At 41.6% G+C, this 18,397-nt stretch overlaps 1 protein-coding gene across 3 annotated transcripts in view; it reads right to left on the reverse strand.

Moving 5' to 3' along the window:
• Positions 1-18,397, reverse strand: part of STX5 (syntaxin 5) — a 28,384-nt gene that overhangs the window by 4,247 nt on the left and 5,740 nt on the right. For all 3 annotated transcript variants that reach the window (XM_032641908.1, XM_032641910.1, XM_032641911.1), the window contains exons 6-10: positions 17,655-17,771; positions 17,523-17,579; positions 17,266-17,347; positions 16,688-16,794; positions 16,397-16,518 (exon numbers count right to left, since the gene is read on the reverse strand). In XM_032641908.1, the coding sequence (XP_032497799.1) occupies positions 16,397-16,518; positions 16,688-16,794; positions 17,266-17,347; positions 17,523-17,579; positions 17,655-17,771 (485 nt within the window). The remainder of the gene's footprint in view (positions 1-16,396; positions 16,519-16,687; positions 16,795-17,265; positions 17,348-17,522; positions 17,580-17,654; positions 17,772-18,397) is intronic.

Consider the following 18,397-nt stretch of genomic DNA (forward strand, 5'->3'; position numbering starts at 1 on the left):
CTAGAGTGCACACAGCAACAAAGACCCAATGCAACCAAAAAACAAAAACACTGTAGCCTGAGGAGCTCCAGTGTTTATGGCCTAACTCAGCAATTCAACTGAATTCCCTAGGTCTCAGTTGAACCAGGTAAGAATCAGTCAATTCTGGTTCTAGGATCAAGACTGCTGTCTTCACAGTGCCGTTAAATTGCCCAATTAAATATGTGAAGCTGCTTAATGCACTGGTGTTGGGAAACCTGCTTTATACAAATGCAGGTGTTCACGCAGTTTCACTTGATCAACAACCAGGAGTACAAGCACTCTGCTTGCTAGGTGCTGTGGGGAATAAAGAACATCCAGGCCTGGACATTGCCTGAAGGCATCAGAGCAAGTGGGCGGGAATGTGTGAACCTGCGGATTCCTCAGAACTCCCACACCTCCTCTCCTTGATTCTCTCCACTAATGGCCTTTCTTCGTACCGAACTGAGAACATGGAAGTAGTCTGAAGAATTGGGCAAGGTAAAAAAAACAGGTTCCTGGCCTCATACTTGGAGATTCTGATTCCACAGATATGAGTGCAGTAGACTGCCGGGAACCTTCATTTTTTTTTTTTTCCAGGAGAAAATACATTTTTAAATTAGGTATAGCTGATTTAAGATACTATAGTAAAAAAAAAAAAAAAAAAAAAAAAGATACTATAGTAATTTCAGGTATAGAACATGGTGACTCAAAATTTTTTGTTTGTTTTCTTGTGTTTTTTTTTGCGGTACGTGGGCCTCTCACTGTTGTGGCCTCTCCCGTTGCGGAGCACAGGCTCCGGACGCACAGGCTCAGCGGCCATGGCTCATGGGCCCAGCCACTCCGCGGCATGTGGGATCCTCCCGGACCGGGGCACGAACCTGTGTCCCCTGCATCGGCAGGTGGACGTCAACCACTACACCACCAGGGAAACCCTCAAAATTTTTACAGATTATACTCCATTTAAAGTTATTATAAAATGTTGGCTATATTCCCTGTGCTGTAAAATATTTACATTCTTGTAGCTTATTTTATATACAGTTTTTATCTCTTAAATCCCTCCCCCTATCTTGCCCCTCTCCCTTCCCTCTCCCCATCAGTAACCACTAGCTTGTTCTCTATATCTGTGAATTTGTTTGTTTTGTTACATTCATTCATTTTTTTCTTTCCATTTTTTTAAACTGCCATATTGTTGATTTACAATATTATATGTTTTAGATGTACAACATAGTGATTCACAATTTTTAAAAGTTATACTCCAATTAGTTATAAAATATTGGCTATATTGTCTGAAATCTACAATATATCCTGGTAGCTTGTTTTATACACAGTAGTCTGTACCTCTTAATCCCCCACCCACATGTTGCCCCTCCCCCTTCACTCTCCCCACTGGTAACCACTAGTTTGTTCTTTATATCTGAGTCTGTCTCTTTTTTTGTCATATTCAGTAGTTTGTCTTATTTTTTAGATTCCACATATAAGTGATATTATACACTATTTATCTTTGACTTATTTCACTAAGCATAATACACTCAAAGCCTATTCATTGTTGCAAGAGTTGCTGCAAATGGCAAGAGTTCATTCTTTTTATGGCTGAGCAGTATTCCATTGTATACATATACTACATCTTCCTTATCCATTCACCTGTTGATGGACACCTAGGATGTTTCCATATCTTGGCTATTCTAAAAGTGGTGCTGTGAACACTGGGATGAATGTACCTTTTCAAATTAGTGTTTTCCATTTTCTTTGGATATATACCCAGGAGTGGAGTGGAACTGCTGGACCATGTGGTCGTTCTAATATTTTTACTTTTTTGAGGAAACTCCATACTGTTTCCCACAGTGGCTGCACCAATTTACATTCCCACCAACAGTGCACAAGGGTTCCCTTTTCTCCATATCCTTACCACCATTGGTTATTTGTGGTCTTTTTGATGATAGCCAGTCTGACAGGTGTGAGATGCTATCTTATCGTGGTTTTGACTTGCATGTCTCTAATGATTAACAATGTTGAGCATCTTTTCATGTGCCTGTTGGCCATCTGTATGTCTTCATTGGAAAAATGTCTACTCAGGTCTTCTGCCTTTTTTCTTTTTTTTTGGCCGTGCTGTTCGGCTTACAGGATCCCGGTTCCCTGACCAGGGATCAAACCTGTACCTCCTGAACTGGGAGCACAGAGTCTTAACCACTGGACCTCCAGGGAAGTCCCTCTACTCATTTTTTGATCGGATTTTTTGATGTTGAGTTGTATGAGCTGTTTATACATTTAAATTAATCCATCAGTCATATCATTTGCAAATATCTTCTATTTTGGTAAGCTATCTTTTTGTTTTGTCTATGGTTTCCTTTGCTGTGCAAAACCTCGATTTGGTCCCATTTGTTTATTTTTGGTTTTGTTTCCTTTGCTTTAGGAGATGGATGCAAAAAATATTGCTATGATTTATGTCAAAGAGTGTTCTGCCTGTGTTTTCTTCTAGGAATGTTATGGTTTCTGGTCTCACATTTAGGGTCTTTAATCTACTTTGAGTTTACTTTTTTTTTTTTTGATGCACCGTGTGGCTTGTGGGATCTTAGTTCCCTGACCCGGGCCCCGGGCAGTGGAGGCGCAGAGTCCTAACCACTGGACCACCAGGGAATTCCCACACTTTGAGTTTACTTTTATATATGGTGGGAGAAAATGCTCCAATTTCATTCTTTTACATGTAACTGTCTGGTTTTCCCAGCACCACTTACTGAAGAGACTGTCTCTTCCCCACTGTATATTGATGCTTCCTGTGTCATAGATTAATTGACCGTAAGTCGTGGGTTTATTTCTGGGCTTTCTGTTCTGTTTCATTGATGTGTCTGTTTCTGTTTCAGTACCATAGTGTTTCGATTACTGTAGCTTTGGTACAGTCTGAAGACAGGACGCATGACAACTCAAGCTCTGTTCTTTCGCACAATTGTTTTGGATGTTGCAAGTCTTGTGTCTCCACAAAAGACTAACTGCCATTACTTCACGGGTGAATTCTATCAAACATTTAGAGAAGAGCTAACACCCATCCTTCTCAAACTCATCCAAAAAATTGCAGAGGAAGGAACACTCCCAAACTCATTCTATGAGGCCACCATCACCCTGATACCAAAACCAGACAAAGATACTACAAAAAAAGAAAACTACAGACCAATAACACTGATGAACATAGATGCAAAAATCCTCAACAAAATACTCACAAACAGAATCCAACAACACATTAAAAGGATCATACACCATGATCAAGGGGGGTTTATCCCAGGGATGCAAGGATTCTTCAATACACGCAAATCAATCATTGTGATACACCATATTAACAAACTGAAGAAAAAAAACCATATGATCATCTCAATAGATGCAGAAAAAGCTTCTGACAAAATTCAACACCCATTGATGATAAAAACTCTCCAGAAAGTGGGCATAGAGGGAACCTACCTCAACATAATAAAGGCTATATACAACAAACCCACAGCAAACATCATTCTCAATGGTGAAAAACTGAAAGCATTTCCTCTAAGATCAGGAATAAGACAAGGATGTCCACTCTCACCACTATTATTCAACAGTTTTGGAACTCCTAGCCACGGCAATCAGAGAAGAAAAAGAAATAAAAGGAATACAAATTAGAAAAGAAGTAAAACTGTCACTGTTTGCAGATGACATGATACTATACATAGAGAATCCTAAAGATACCACCAGAATACTACTAGAGCTAATCAATGAATTTAGTAAAGTTTCAGGATACAAAATGAATGCACAGAAATCTCTTGCATTCCTATACACTAATGATGAAAACTCTGAAACAGAAATTAAGGAAACACTCCCATTTACCACTGCAATAAAAAGAATAAAATACCTAGGAATAAACCTACCTACGGAGACAAAAGACCTGTAGACAGAAAACTATAAGACACTGATGAAAGAAATTAAAGATGATACCAACAGATCGAGAGATAATACCATGTTCTTGGATTGGAAGCATCAATATTGTGAAAATAACTATACTACCCAAAGCAACCTACAGATTCAGTGCAATCCCTATCAAATTACCAATGGCATTTTTTATGGAACTAGCACAAAAAATCTTAAAATTTGTATGGAGACACAAAAGACCCCGAATAGCCAAAGCAGTCTTGAGGGAAAAAAACGGAGCTGGAGGAATCAGACTCCCTGACTTCAGACTATACTACAAAGCTACAGTAATCAAGACAATATGGTACTGGCACAAAAACAGAAACACAGATCAATGGCACAAGATAGAAAGCTCAGAGATAAACCCATGCACCTATGGTCAACTAATCTATGACAAAGGAGGCACGGATATAAAATGGAGAAAAGACAATCTCTTCAATAAGTGGTGCTGGGAAAACTGGACAGCTACATATAAAAGAATGAAATTAGAACACTCCCTAACACCATACACAAAAATAAACTCAAAATGGATTAGAGACCTAAATGTAAAACTGGACACTATAAAACTCTTAGAGGAAAACATAGGAAGAACACTCTTTGATATAAATCACAGCAAGGTCTTTTTTGATCCACCTCCTAGAGTAATGGAAATAAAAACAAAAATAAACAAATGGGACCTAATGAAATTTCAAAGCTTTTGCACAGCAAAGGAAACCATAAACAAGACGAAAAGAGAACACTCAGAATGGGAGAAAATATTTGCAAATGAATCAATGGACAAAGGATTAATCTCCAAAATGTATAAACAGCTCATGCAGCTCAACATTAAAAAAACAAACAACCCAATCAAAAAATGGGCAGAAAACCTAAATAGACATTTCTCCAAAGAAGACATACAGATGGCCAAGAAGCACATGAAAAGCTGCTCAACATCACTAATTATTAGAGAAAGGCAAATCAAGACTACAATGAGGTATCGCCTCACACCAGTTAGAATGGGCATCATCAGAATATCTACAAACAACAAATTCTGGAGAGGGTGTGGAGAAAAGGGAACCCTCTTGCACTGTTGGTGGGAATGTAAATTGATACAGCCACTATGGAGAACAGTATGGAGGTTCCTTAAAAAACTAAAAATAGAATTACCATATGATCCAGCAATCCCAGTACTGGGCATATACCCAGAGAAAACCATAATTCAAAAAGACACATGCACCCCATGTGCTTCATTGAAGCACTATTTACAATAGCCAGGTCATGGAAGCAACCTAGATGCCCACCGACAGACGAATGGATAAAGAAGATGTGGTACATATATACTATGGAATATTACTCAGCCATAAAAAGGAACGAAATTGGGTCTTTTGTTGAAACGTGGATGGATCTAGAGACTGTCATACAGAGTGAAGTCACAAAGAGAAAAACAAATATCATATATTAACGCGAGTATGTGGAACCTAGAAAAATGGTACAGACGAACCAGTTTGCAGGGCAGAAATTGAGACACAGATGTAGAGAACAAACGTATGGACACCAAGGGGGGGAAAACGGTGGGGGGGGGGGGTGCGTGGTGTGATGAATTAGGAGACTGGGATTGACATGTATACACTGATGTGTATAAAACTGATGACTAATAAGAACATGCTGTATAAAAAAATAAATAAAATTCAAAAAAAAAAGACTACATGCCATTAGTTTTTGATAGGGATTGCACTGAATCTGTAGATTGCCTTGGGTAGTATGGTCATTTTAATAATATTAATTCTTTTAATCCAAGAACATGGAATATTGTTCCATCTGTTTGTGTCCTCTTCAATTTCTTTCATCAGTGTCTTATAGTTTTCCAAGTACAGGTCTTTTACTGCCTTAGATTTATTCCTTTTCTTTTTGATGCGATTGTAAATGAGTTTCCTTAATTTCTCTTTCTGATAGTTTGTTGTTGGTGTATAGAAATTCAACAGATTTCTGTGTATTAATTTTGTATCCTGCAACTTTACTGAATTTATTGATGAGCTCTAGTAGCTTTTTGGTGGCATCTTCAGGGTTTTCTATGTATCATGTTGTTTGCAAACAGTGACAGTTTTACTTATTCCTTTACAATCTGGATTCCTTTTTCTTCTGATTACTGTGGATACAACTTCCAATACTATGCTGAATAAAAGTGGTGAGAGTGGGTGTCCTTGTTCCTGATCTCGAGGATATGCTTTCAGCTTTCCACTGCTGAGTATGGTGTTAGCTGTGGGCCTATCATATATGGCCTTTACTATGTTGAGGAATGTTCTGCCCACTTTGTGAAGAGTTCTTATCATAAATGGATGTTGAATTTTGTCAAAAGTTTTATATGCACCTATTTGAAATGATCTATAATTTTTATTCTTCAATTTGTTAATGTGGTATATCACACTGATTTGTGGATTGAAACATCCTTGCATCCCTGGAATAAGCTCCCAGTTGATCATGGTGTGTATTTTTAATGTATTGGTGGATTCAATCTGCTAATACTTTGTTGAGGATTTTTGTATCTATGTTCATCAGTGATATTGGCCTGTAATTTTATTTTTTGTGGTATCTTTGGTTTGGTATCAGGGTGATGCTGGCTTCAGATAATGAGTTTAGGATCACTCCTTCCTCTGCAGTTTTTTGGAATAGTTTGAGAAGGATAGGTGTTAACTCTTCTCGAAACATTTGGTAGAATTCACCTGTGAAGCAATCTGGTCCTGGACTTTTGTTGGAAGTTTTTTAAAATTACTGATTCATTACCAGTAATTGGTCTGTTCATATTTTCTATTTCTTCCTAATTCATCTTGGGAGATATGTTTCTAGGAATTTGTTCTCTGCTTCTGGGTTGTCCATTTTATTGGCATATAGTTTTCACAGGAATCTCTTTTGATCCTTTGTATTTCTGTAGTATCAGTTATAACTTCTCCTTTTTCTGATTTTATTGCCTTAGGCCCTTCCCTCTTTTCTTCCTGATAATTTTGGCTAAAGGTTTATCAATCTTGTTTATCTCTTACTTTCATTGATCTTTTCTATTTTTTTTAGTCTCTATTTCATTTATTTCTGCCCTACTCTTTATTACTTCTTTCCTCTACTAACTTTGGGTTTGTTTGTTGTTTTCTAGTTCCTTTAGGTGTAAGGGTAGGTTGTTTGAGATTTTTATTTCCTGAGGTAGGCTTCTATTGCTATAAACTTCCCTCTTAGAACTGCTGTTGCTGCATCCCACAGATTTTGGATTATTGTTTTCATTTTGTCTCCAGATAATTTTTATTTCTTCTTTCATTTCTTCAGTGATCCACTGGTTGTTTAGCAGCACATTGTTCAGCCTCCACTTGTTAGTTTTTTTTGCAGTTTTCTTCTTGTATTTGATTTCTACTCTCATAGCATTGTGGTTGGAAAAGATGCTTGATATGATTTCAGTTTTCTTAAATTTACTAACAGTTGGTTTGTGGCCTAGCATGTAATAAATATATCCTGGAGAATGTTCCATATGCACTTGAAAAGAATTTGTATTCTGCTGCTTTTGGAGGAATGTTTTTTATATAAACCCATTTGGTCTAATGTGTCACTTAAGGCCAGTGTTTCCTTATTGACTTCTTGTCTGATGTGTCCATTAATATAAGTGAGATATTAAGGTTCCCTACTATTATTGTGTTAGTGTCAATTTCTTCCTTTATGTCTGTTAATATTGGCTTTATATATTCAGGTGCTCCTATGTCTGGGTGCATGTATGTTTACAATTGTTATATCTTCTTTTTTTTTTTTTTTTAATTTTACTTTATTTTATCCATTTATTTAATTTTTGGCTGCGTTGGGTCTTCGCTGCTGCACATGGGTTTTCCTCTAGTTGCTGAGAGCAGGGGCTACTCTTTGTTGTGGTGCACAGGCTTCTCATTGTGGTGGCTTCTCTTGTTGTGGAGCACGGGCTTTAGGCGCGCGGGCTTCTGTAGTTGTGGCACATGGGCTTCAGTGGTTGTGGCTCGTGGGCTTCAGTAGTTGTGGCTCGCGGGCTCTAGAGCACAGGTTCAGTAGTTGTGGCGCACGGGCTTAGCTGCTCCGCAGCATGTGAGATCTTCCCGGACCAGGGCTCAAACCCGTATCCCCTGCATTGGCAGGCGGATTCTTAACCACTGCGCCACCAGGGAAGCCCTGTTATATCTTCTTATTGGATTGATCCCTTGATCATTATACAATGTCCTTCTTTGTCTCGTTACAGTCTTTGTTTTAAAGTCTGTTTTGTATGATATAAGTATTGCTACCCAGCTTTCTTTTGATTTCCATTTGCATGGAATACCTTTTTCCATCCCCTCACTTTCAGTCTGTGTGTCCGTCTTTAGATCTTAAGTGAGTCATATATAGGCAGCATATATATGGGTCTCGTTTTTGTATCCATTCAGGCACTCTATGTCTTTTGATTGGGGCACTTAGTCCATTTACATTTAAAGTAATTATTGATAGGTATGTACTTATTGCCATTTCATTAGTTGTTTGGGGGTTGTTTTTGTAGTTCTTTTTGTTCCTTTCTTCTTTTGTTCTCTTCCCTTATGATGTGATGACTATCTTTGGTGTTATGTTTGAATTCTTTTCTCTTTTTTATATATCTATTATAGATTTTTGGTTTATGGTTACCATGAGGTTTATATATAGCAATCTATAAATATATATATGTGGTTATTTTAAGTTGCTGATCTCTTAAGTTCAAATGTATTTTTACTCCCCTCCCCCACAGTTAGTTTTTGACATCATATTTTACAACTTATTGTTTTGTGTACCCCTTACTTATTGTAGATATGAGTGATTTTACTCTTTTTTTTTTTTTTTTTTTTGTGGTACACAGGCCTCTCACTGCTGCGGGCCCTCCCATTGCGGAGCACAGGCCCCAGATGCGCAGGCCCAGCGGCCATGGCTCATGGGCCCAGCTGCTCCGCAGCATCCTCCCAGTCCGGGGCACGAACCCGTGTCCCCTGCCTCGGCAGGCGGACTCTCAACCACTGCGACACCAGGGAAGCCCTACTCTTTGTCTTTTAATTTTCCTACTAGTTTTGTAAATGGTTGATTTACTACTTTTACTGTATATTTAATTTTACCAATGAGCTTTTTCCTTTCGTAATTTTCATGTTACTAGTTGTGGCCTTTTCTTTTTTACTTAGGGAAGTCCCTTTAACATTCCTTCTAAAGTTGGTTTGGTGGTGCTGAACTCTTTTAGCTTCTGCTTGTCTGTAAAATTTTTGATTCCCTCATCAAATTTGAATGAAAACCTTGGCAGGTAGGGTGTTCTTGCCGTAGGCTTTTCCTTTTCATCACTTTAAATATATCATGTCAGTCCCTTCTGGACTGCAGAGTTTCTGCTGGAAGAGTCAACTGATAGCCTTATGGGAGTTCTCTTGTACATAACTTAATTTTTCCTTGCTTTTTTTTTTTTTTCCTTGCTGCTTTTAATACTCTCTGTCTTTAATTTTTGCTGTTTTAATTACAGTGTGTCTTTGTGTGGTCCTCTTCAGGTTGATGCTGTTCAGGACTCTCTAGGTGTCCTGGACCTGGATGTCTGTTTTCTTTCCCAGGTCAGGGAAGTTTTCAGCTATAATATTATGTCTCCCAATACGTTCTCTGTCTCTTTCTCCCTTCCCCTCTGGGACCCTTATAATGCAGATGTTAGTACACTAGATGTCCCAGAGGTCTCTTAAACTGCTCACTTTTTTTTTTTTCAGTTTCAGTGCTTTCCACTACTCTAATCTTCCAACTCACTGATCCATTCCTCTGTATCATTTAATCTACTGTTGATTCTTTCTAGTGTATTTTTCATTTCAGTTATATTCATCCGTTTGGTTCTTCTTTACATCTTCTAACTCTCTGTTAAGGTTCTATGTTCATCTGTTCTTCTCCCAAGTTCCTTGATCATCTTTATGATCATTACCTTGAACTCTTTATCAGGTAGTTTGCCTATCTCCACTTCACTTAGTTCTAGTTTGCCTATCTCCACTTCACTTAGTTCTTCTTCTGGGGTCTTAACTTGTTCCTTTGATTGGAACATGCTCCTCTGTTGCTTCATTCTGCCCAATTTGCTGTTTTTATTTCTATGTACCTGGTAGGTTCGTTATGTTTCCTGACCTTAGAGAAACGGCCTTTCATAGGAGATGTCCTATGCATCCCAGCAGTTCACTTCCCTCTGGTCACCACAGCTATATGCTCTAGGGCTGCCCCATATTGTGTGGGCCCTTCTGCTGTGGTGGGACTGACTAGGCATAGGTGGCCCAGTAGGCGTGGCTGGCCCCTGGTCTGGTTAGTTGCCAGGCTCTGCCTTGTGCAGTGGCTGCCAGCCATTGGTTGGCAAGATCTTCATTTTTTATAAGCTCTATAGGGGGTTCCTATGAACATCCAGGTTTGGCAACCAATGGTTAAAAGGATGTTTGTTTATTTATTCAACTACTAGGTGCTGAGTCCCAGGCATTTACACAGTGCCATGAGTTCAGCTATCTTGGTCCCTCCCCCCAGCATCTGCTTTCCCATTTCTCACCAGCTCGTCTCAAAGCCAAGTCCTATACTTATCCACTGGATCCCACTTCCTGTCACCATCTCAAGGACATAACTTTAAGATTCTTCCCCCTGCCTGCTATATTATCAATTTTTATTTCTCTGCTGGATCATTCCCATTAGAATACAAACACATGGGGCTTCCCTGGTGGCACAGTGGATGAGAATCTGCCTGCCAATGCTGGGGACACGGGTTCAATCCCTGGTCTGGGAAGATTCCACGTGCCGCGGAGCAACTAAGCCTGTGCGCCACAACTACTGAGCCGGCACTCTACAGCCTGTGAGCCACAGCTACTGAGCCGCGTATCACAACTACTGAAGCCCATGCGCCTAGAGCCCATGCTCCGCAACGAGAAGCCACCGCTATGAGAAGCCTGCACACCACAACAAAGAGTAGCCTCCACTCACTGCAACTAAAGAAAGCCCATGCACAGCAACGAAGACCCAATGCAGCCAAAAATAAATAAAATAAATAAATTTATTTTTTTAAAAAAAGAATACAAACATACTTTTATTTTCTCCCATTCTTTAAAAAAACAAAACAAAAACCTCTTGTATTCCACTGGACGAACTAGGAACAATCTGAACTATGAAAATAATCATTATCCTAACTAATTGTAATATAAAACATAAATAAAAACCTTAAGCCCGTAATGATAATCAAAAACAAGGAAGAATTAAAACAAAACAAAAAACCTCCTTGGTCACTACTATGGCACCTACTCCATAACTATTTACTCTGGAAATACAGGAAAATAATTAAGATTTATCCAGCCTGATTAAGATGAACTTCAGCTCATGCAGTTAATAAAGGAAAGCTCTTCTTTACAGAAAAAACACACCCAAATTAGATTAATTAATTCAGACCAGACAAGCATCATAACCGGCTACCAGAAACATTAGGTTAAAGGTTTTTTGGGAACAGGGTATCCCATAAATCACTTGCTGACTGCAAGGAAGAAAATGTACTTTTAAAAGGAGAGATTAGGGCTTCCCTGGTGGTGCAGTGGTTGAGAGTCCGCCTGCCGGTGCAGGGAACATGGGTTCGTGCCCCGGTCCAGGAAGATCCCACGTGCCGCAGAGCGGCTGGGCCCGTGAGCCATGGCCGCTGAGCCTGCGCATCTGGAGCCTGTGCTCCGCAACGGGAGAGGCCACAACAGTGAGAGGCCCGCGTACCGCCAAAAAAAAAAAAAAAGGGGAGAGATTTAAAAATAATAATAATAAAATAAATAAATAAATGAAAGGAGAGGTTATCTGTTACCACCTTAATCAAGTGATCAAACTTGTTCTAGATAATATAGGGTCAATCTGACATTAAATGCCTCCTAATGAGATGTAATTTGTTGAGATATATATACATCTCAAAATAAATATACAGTTATAGTTGATTTTTTTGGCTCCACAATATAATAAATATACAGAATAAATAAAAACAACAAAATAAATATACACTTATAGTTGATTTTTTTTTTTGGCTGTGCCATATGGCTTGCGGGATTTTAGTTCTCCAACGAGAGATCAAACCCAGGCCCTTGGCAGTGAAAGTGCTGAGTCCTAACCACTGGACCACCAGGGAATTCCTACAGTTGATTTTATATATGTATACATATATATTCCTAGAAGAAGAAAACAGAAAGAAAAAGAGGCAGAAAAAAATCTTGAAGAAATAATGGTCAAATATTCCCTAAACTTCATGAAAGACATAAATTTACAGATTCAAGAAGCTTAGAGAACCCCAAGCAGCATAAATTCAAAGAAGGGGCTTCCCTGGTGGCACAGTGGTTAAGGATACACCTGTCAAGCAGGGGACACGGGTTCAAGCCCTGGTCCGGGAAGATCCTACATTCCGCGGAGCAACTAAGCCCGTGTGCCACGACTACTGAGCCTGGGCTCTAGAGCCCGCAAGCCACAACTACTAAAGCCTGTGCTCATAGAGCCCCGGCTCCACAACAAGAGAAGCCACGACAATGAGAAGCCTGCGTACTGCAATGAAGAGTAGCCTGCACTCACCACAACTAGAGAAAGCCTGCACACAGCAACGAAGACCCAACACAGCCCCAAATAAGTAAATAAATAAATTCAAAGAAAACCACATCTAAGTACATAAACTATCAACTGTGAAAATCCAAATATAAGAAAAAACGTATTAAAAAGCAGCCAGGGACTCCCCTGGTGGCACAGTGGTTAAGAATCCACCTGCCAACGCAGGGGACATGGGTTTGAGCCCTGGTCCAGGAAGATCCCACACGCTGCGGAGCAACTAAGCCTGTGTGCCACAACTACTGAGCCTGCACTCTAGAGTCCACGAGCCACAACTACTGAAGCCCACGTGCCTAGAGTCCATGCTCTGCAACAACAGAAGCCACCACAGTGAGAAGCTGGCACACCACAGCGAAGAGCAACCCCTGCTCGCTGCAACTAGAGAAAGCCCGCACAGCAACGAAGACCCAGCACAGCCAAAAATAAATAAATAAACTTATTTAAAAAAAAGAAAAGTAGAGGGCTTCCCAGGTGGTGCAGTGGTAAAGAATCCGCCTGCCAATGCAGGGCACATGGGTTTGATCCCTGGTCCAGGAAGATCCCACACGCTGTGGAGCAACTAAGCCCATGCACCACAACTACTGAGCCTGCGCTCTAGAGCCTGCGAGCCACAACTTATGAAGCCCATGTGCCACAACTACTAAAGCCCGCATGCCTAGAGCCTGTGCTCCACAACAAGAGAAGCCACTGCAATGAGAAGCCCGTGCACTGCAACAAAGAGTAGCCCCTGCTCTCAGCAACTAGAGAAAACCTGTGTGCAGCAGTGAAAACCCAATGCAGCCAAAAATTAAATAAGTGAATAAATAGATTTATTAAAAAAAAAGAAAAGTAAAAGTATCTGTCATCAGCAGAACTGCACTACAAAAAGTACTAAGGAAAATTCTCCAGGTTAAAGGGAAGTGATGGAAACTGGATATTCGGGAAGAAATGAAGAGCACTGGAAACAGTAAATATATGAGTAAGTATAAAAGACTATTATTTCCTCTTTATTTCTGTAAGATAAAAATTATACTATTATATTGTGGAGTTTATAAAGTATGTAGATGCAACAAATATGACAACTATAACATAAAAGATGGAGGAGAGGGTTGCAAACTTCTCACATTTTATATGAAGCTGACTGTGAAAAGTTAATGATGCATACTGTAATCCCTAGAGCAACCACTGGAAAAAAAGAAAAGCAATTACATATAGCTAAAATACCAACAGACAAATTTAAATGGAATTAAAAATTTTTTTTCAACTGTTCAAAAGATAGGAAAGAAGGAAGAGAGGAACAGAAAACAGAAGGGAAAAACAGGAAAAAAAATAGTAAAATGGTAGGCCTAAATCCAACCTTAGCAAAAATTATTAACTATTAATGAACTAAATACTCCAATTAAATTCTCAGCTCTCATCTTACTTGGCCTATAAGCAAAATTTGTCACAGCTGATTATTCTTTCCCTGAATCATTTTCTTCTCCTGGCTCCTAGGACACCACATTTTTATTTTTCTTCCTACCTCACAAGCTGTGCTCCTGTTCAGTGCCCTCCCTCAGAACTAAGAGTTGAGTCCAGAAATAGCCCTGGGACTCAGTGCTTGATCCTCCTCTTTCTTAGAACTCACTTGGCCTAGTTTCAAAGTCCAATGCTGCCCACTCTTGGCCCAGACCTGTCTCCTCAACTCCTTATATCTATCGGCCTGTTCACTATCTCCACCCAGATGTCTAACAAACAAACAACTGTCCACCTGGTTGGACGTGTCCAACACAACTTATTTTGCCCCAAATCTACTCTACCCTGAGTAACCAGCCCTATTTCAAGTGAAGAGCATGAATCCCTTTGATTGCTCACATCAAAAGCCTGGAGTTATCATAAACTCCTCTTTTTCTCTCATGCCCTGCATTCAGTTCATCAAGTAATTGATCCTATTGGCTCTACCTCCAAAATACATCCAGAGTGCAACTACTACTCATACAACCTTGGTCCCAGCTACCATCACCTCTTGCCTAGATTACTGAAAAGGCCTCTGCATCCATCTCCCTGCTTCTATCCTAGGTCCTTACAATCTGTTCTGACTACAGCAACCAAATGATTCTTTTAAAATAGAAGTCAGAGGGAATCCCCTAGCGGTTCAGTGGTTAGGACTTGGCGCTTTCACTGCGGTGGCTTGGTTCAATCCCTGGTCAAGGAACTAAGATCCCACAAGCTACGCAGTGCGGCCCAAAAAATAAATAAATAAAACAGAAGTCAGATAGTATAACCGTTCATCAAAACCCTGCAGTGGCTCCCCATGTCACTCAGAGTAAATGCTAAATCCTCACACTGGCTTTAAAAGGCCCCACATGATCTGGTCTCCCATTTCCCCTCTAACCTCACCTGGTACTACTCTCCTTCTCACCTGTCCCCAGATGCAGTGGCTTCTTTGCTGTCCTTTAACTCATCAGACATATTCTTGCCTGAAGGCCTTTACACTGGTTCTTCCCTCTGCCTGGTACTCTTCTCCATATATCCACATGGCAAACTCTCTTACCTTCCCCCTTCTTGGATAGACGCCATCTTCTTAATAGGGCCTCTCTTAATAACCATCCTATTTAAAATTACAACTTGCTCCTCCAAACCTAGAACTCCTGATTAGTTTACCCTACTCTACTTTTATTTATGGATTTATCACTGGGCAAAAATATATACTGGACCATTTACTTATTTTGTATATTTTAATTTATCTGTCTCCCCTACTACAATGTATATTCCACAAGGGGAGGGTTCTTTGTCTCTTTCATCCTCGACTGTATCTCCATAACTGACTGAATGAACGCTAAGTGCCAAAGAGGAGCAGATAAAATGCCTCGTGCAGTAGCAGGGGGCACCAGGAGAGCAGAGAGGCCTTCCCGTGCGTGGGCTCTGCCTACCTCCCTCCAGTCTTATCCTGTACCTCTCTCTTCCTGTTCATTGCTTTCCAGCTACACTGGCCTTCTTGATTCTTTTTTCTTTTAATTAAAAAAAAAATAATTTATTTGGTTGTGTTGGGTCTTCCTTGCTGCACACGGGCTTTCTCTAGTTGCATCGAGTGGGGGCTATTCTTCATTGCAGTGCGCAGGACTCTCATTGCAGTGGTTTCTCTTGTTGTGGAGCTTGGGCTTTAGGCGCGCAGGCTTCAGTAGCTGTGGCACGTGGGCTCCGTAGTTGTGGCTCGCGGCTCTAGAGTGCAGGCTCAGTAGTTGTGGTGCACATGCTTAGTTGCTCCGTAGTCTGTGGGATCTTCCTGGACCAGGGATCGAACCCATGTCCCCTGCATTGGCAGGCGGATTCTTAACCACTGTGCCGCCAAGGAAGCCCCGTGATTCTTTAATACAGCAAGACTGTCCCATCGTAGGGCCTTTGCTCTAGCTGTCCACACTGCCTAGGCAACTCTTACCCTCTCCTTTGCATGGTTGCATCCCTCTTCTTTGCATGGTTGGATCCTTCTTGTAGTTCACGTCTCTGCTTAAATATCAAGCCTTCAGAGCAGCCTTCCCTGCCACCCAATCTGATATACCTCCTCCATCACTTTCTGAACACCTCATCCTACTTTAATTCTCAGTATAGCCCTTATCAGTACCTGAAAATTTCTTCTCAATTCTTTTTAACAGCTATCCTCACCCACACTATTAAATTCCGTACTACAAAGTAAGCTCCACAAAAGAGACTTAACTGTGCTGTTCATCACCGTATCCCCAGCACCTAGGACAGTGCTTGACAAGGAACAGGTGCTCAATTAACACTTGTTGAGTGGATGGAGGCAGGTGAACTTGACCCTATGGGTGGACAGGATTCACTGTTCTCTTCCAAAGGGCATCAAGCTGTCCCTGGGGACCTTTAGGATGCCAATCCACGGGGAAAAGAAGGCTCCTGTTTTTGAACTTAAGGAGAGAAAGAATCTCACCTCTGAATGGTCTCTTCCTGTTCCTTAACCATGTGTGCCAACTGCTGGAAGATGGAGCCCAGCTCAACAATTGTGGACTCAATATTCTGCATGGTGTCTGCCCGACTCTGGATGTAGGAATCCTTCAGAGGAGAGACAGCATACATGAGCACTGGGAGCTTCTGCAGGGGAGGGCCTGCCTCTTTAGGACCCTCCACTTTGCCATTCCACCCATGGCACATTCCAAACACTTGCTTGTGACCACAGAGGAAAACAGAGGAGCAACTCCTCCCAAGCTCAGAGCGTGGATACCTGCTCATCAATGAGCTGCAGCTGCTGGCTGGTCCTAGAGTCCATCATGTCAATGGCCACGTCCCCAGAGGCTCGAGACTCCGCCCCCAAAACCACAGCACCGCCCCCTGGGGGAAGAAAGAAGACGTGGCACTTCTTAGTGGTTAAAAGGTTCAAAGCCCACATGCTCTGGATTTGAATCCCAGCTCTGGCACTTACTAGCCTTGTGACCCTGGACAAGTCATTTAACCTCTCTGAGCCTCAGTTTCCTCACCTGTAAAATGGGGGATAACAATAGTTGCTTTCTCAAAAGGTGGTTGTGAAAATTAAATGACAGAATGGGAAGACAACGAGTAAGTGCAAAAAAAATTAGAAACTGTCATTCTTCTGAACATGATTGAATTCACCCCCAACACTGAGAATGCTGGAGACTAGGTGTGGATCATATATCCCAGCAATCAGGTCTGACCTCTAAGAGACAAAGCCTAGCAACCTCCTTGGCCATCCATTCTCCTACCCAACCCCTGCCTTTGGAAGATACCAGAACTGGAGTAACTAAGCCTTATCCCTCAGGGCTCCCTGTATTGCCTGTGACTTACCTAGGTGGTTGGGGGCAAGGGGCAGGGCTGACACGGGTGCCCGGGAGAACTGCTCCCGCCGGCTCCTCTGCTGCTTCAGGTTCTAGGGTTGAGGGAGAAATGCAAAGGTCCTGAGGCCGCTGGAAAGCGGGCACATTAAAGAGATTCCTCCTGGTGCCTGTGACCCTGTTGCCCTTGCCCTTCCACTTGTCCCCTTCCCACTTCCCTCTGGAGCCCTCACCCCTGATTCCTATCCCTCCTACACAGATTCTTCTCACCTCTGTCCTCACTTCTAAAACTGATTTGAAGTCATTGGACATGGAGGCCAGTTTTGACTGAAAGAAAAGGAGAGAGGGTCAGCCAGAGAAGATGCCTTCCTCCCTTCTGCCTCTCCCTCCCCCGGGTCCCACCTGCAGGGAGACCACGATGGTGTTGGAATGGGTTTGCAGGTGCCGGCCGCTCTGGCTGCCCTTGGCTCTCACGAAATCTTGAAGCTGGGCGATTTGTTTGTTAAGGCTATTGATGTCCTGGTGAAAGAGCCAACAGAAAAACTGAGTATCAACCATGGGGTCCTCAGCCAGCATCTCTCCCACCTGGACATCTCTGGCAGGGACGGCAGGGTGGACATTACTAGCAGGGGTGATGGTATCTCAGACAGACCAGAAGGGCCTGCTGGGATAGTCCAAGCTCTGTAGTTTGCTCAGGCTCAGTGCCTGTGGGGTAGAGCCAGAAAGAGGTGAAATATGGCCCCGTCCATTCATAAAGACCTGAGGTGTTTACTCCCTCCACCCTGCTGTCCTACCCCCACTGTGAGGCCATGCTCATGGCCATAGAACCCTTCAAAAGGCCAAAATCTCAGACCCAGGGCATGCTGAGCAACAAAGCATCTGTGCTGTACTCAGGAGACAGGAAGAGTCAAAGGCACCATGGCTTCCCAGAAGCATCAATGAAATGCTTTTTATATACAGAATTCCTTTTAAAAATTACTATTGCAAAAGAGTGAAAGATGTGACTTGTCTAACGTTATACACGATGAATTAGTAGCACAGCCAGGCTTTCTACACCAGACCAATGGATTATCTGCTTCCCAATCCTGCCTGCCAAGGGCCTCGTGAGACAAGGGAGATGAAGGAGGTGGTTGGGAGTGGCAGAG

Source organism: Phocoena sinus, chromosome 8 (genome assembly GCF_008692025.1).
Source record: "Phocoena sinus isolate mPhoSin1 chromosome 8, mPhoSin1.pri, whole genome shotgun sequence".
Taxonomy (NCBI): domain Eukaryota; kingdom Metazoa; phylum Chordata; class Mammalia; order Artiodactyla; family Phocoenidae; genus Phocoena; species Phocoena sinus.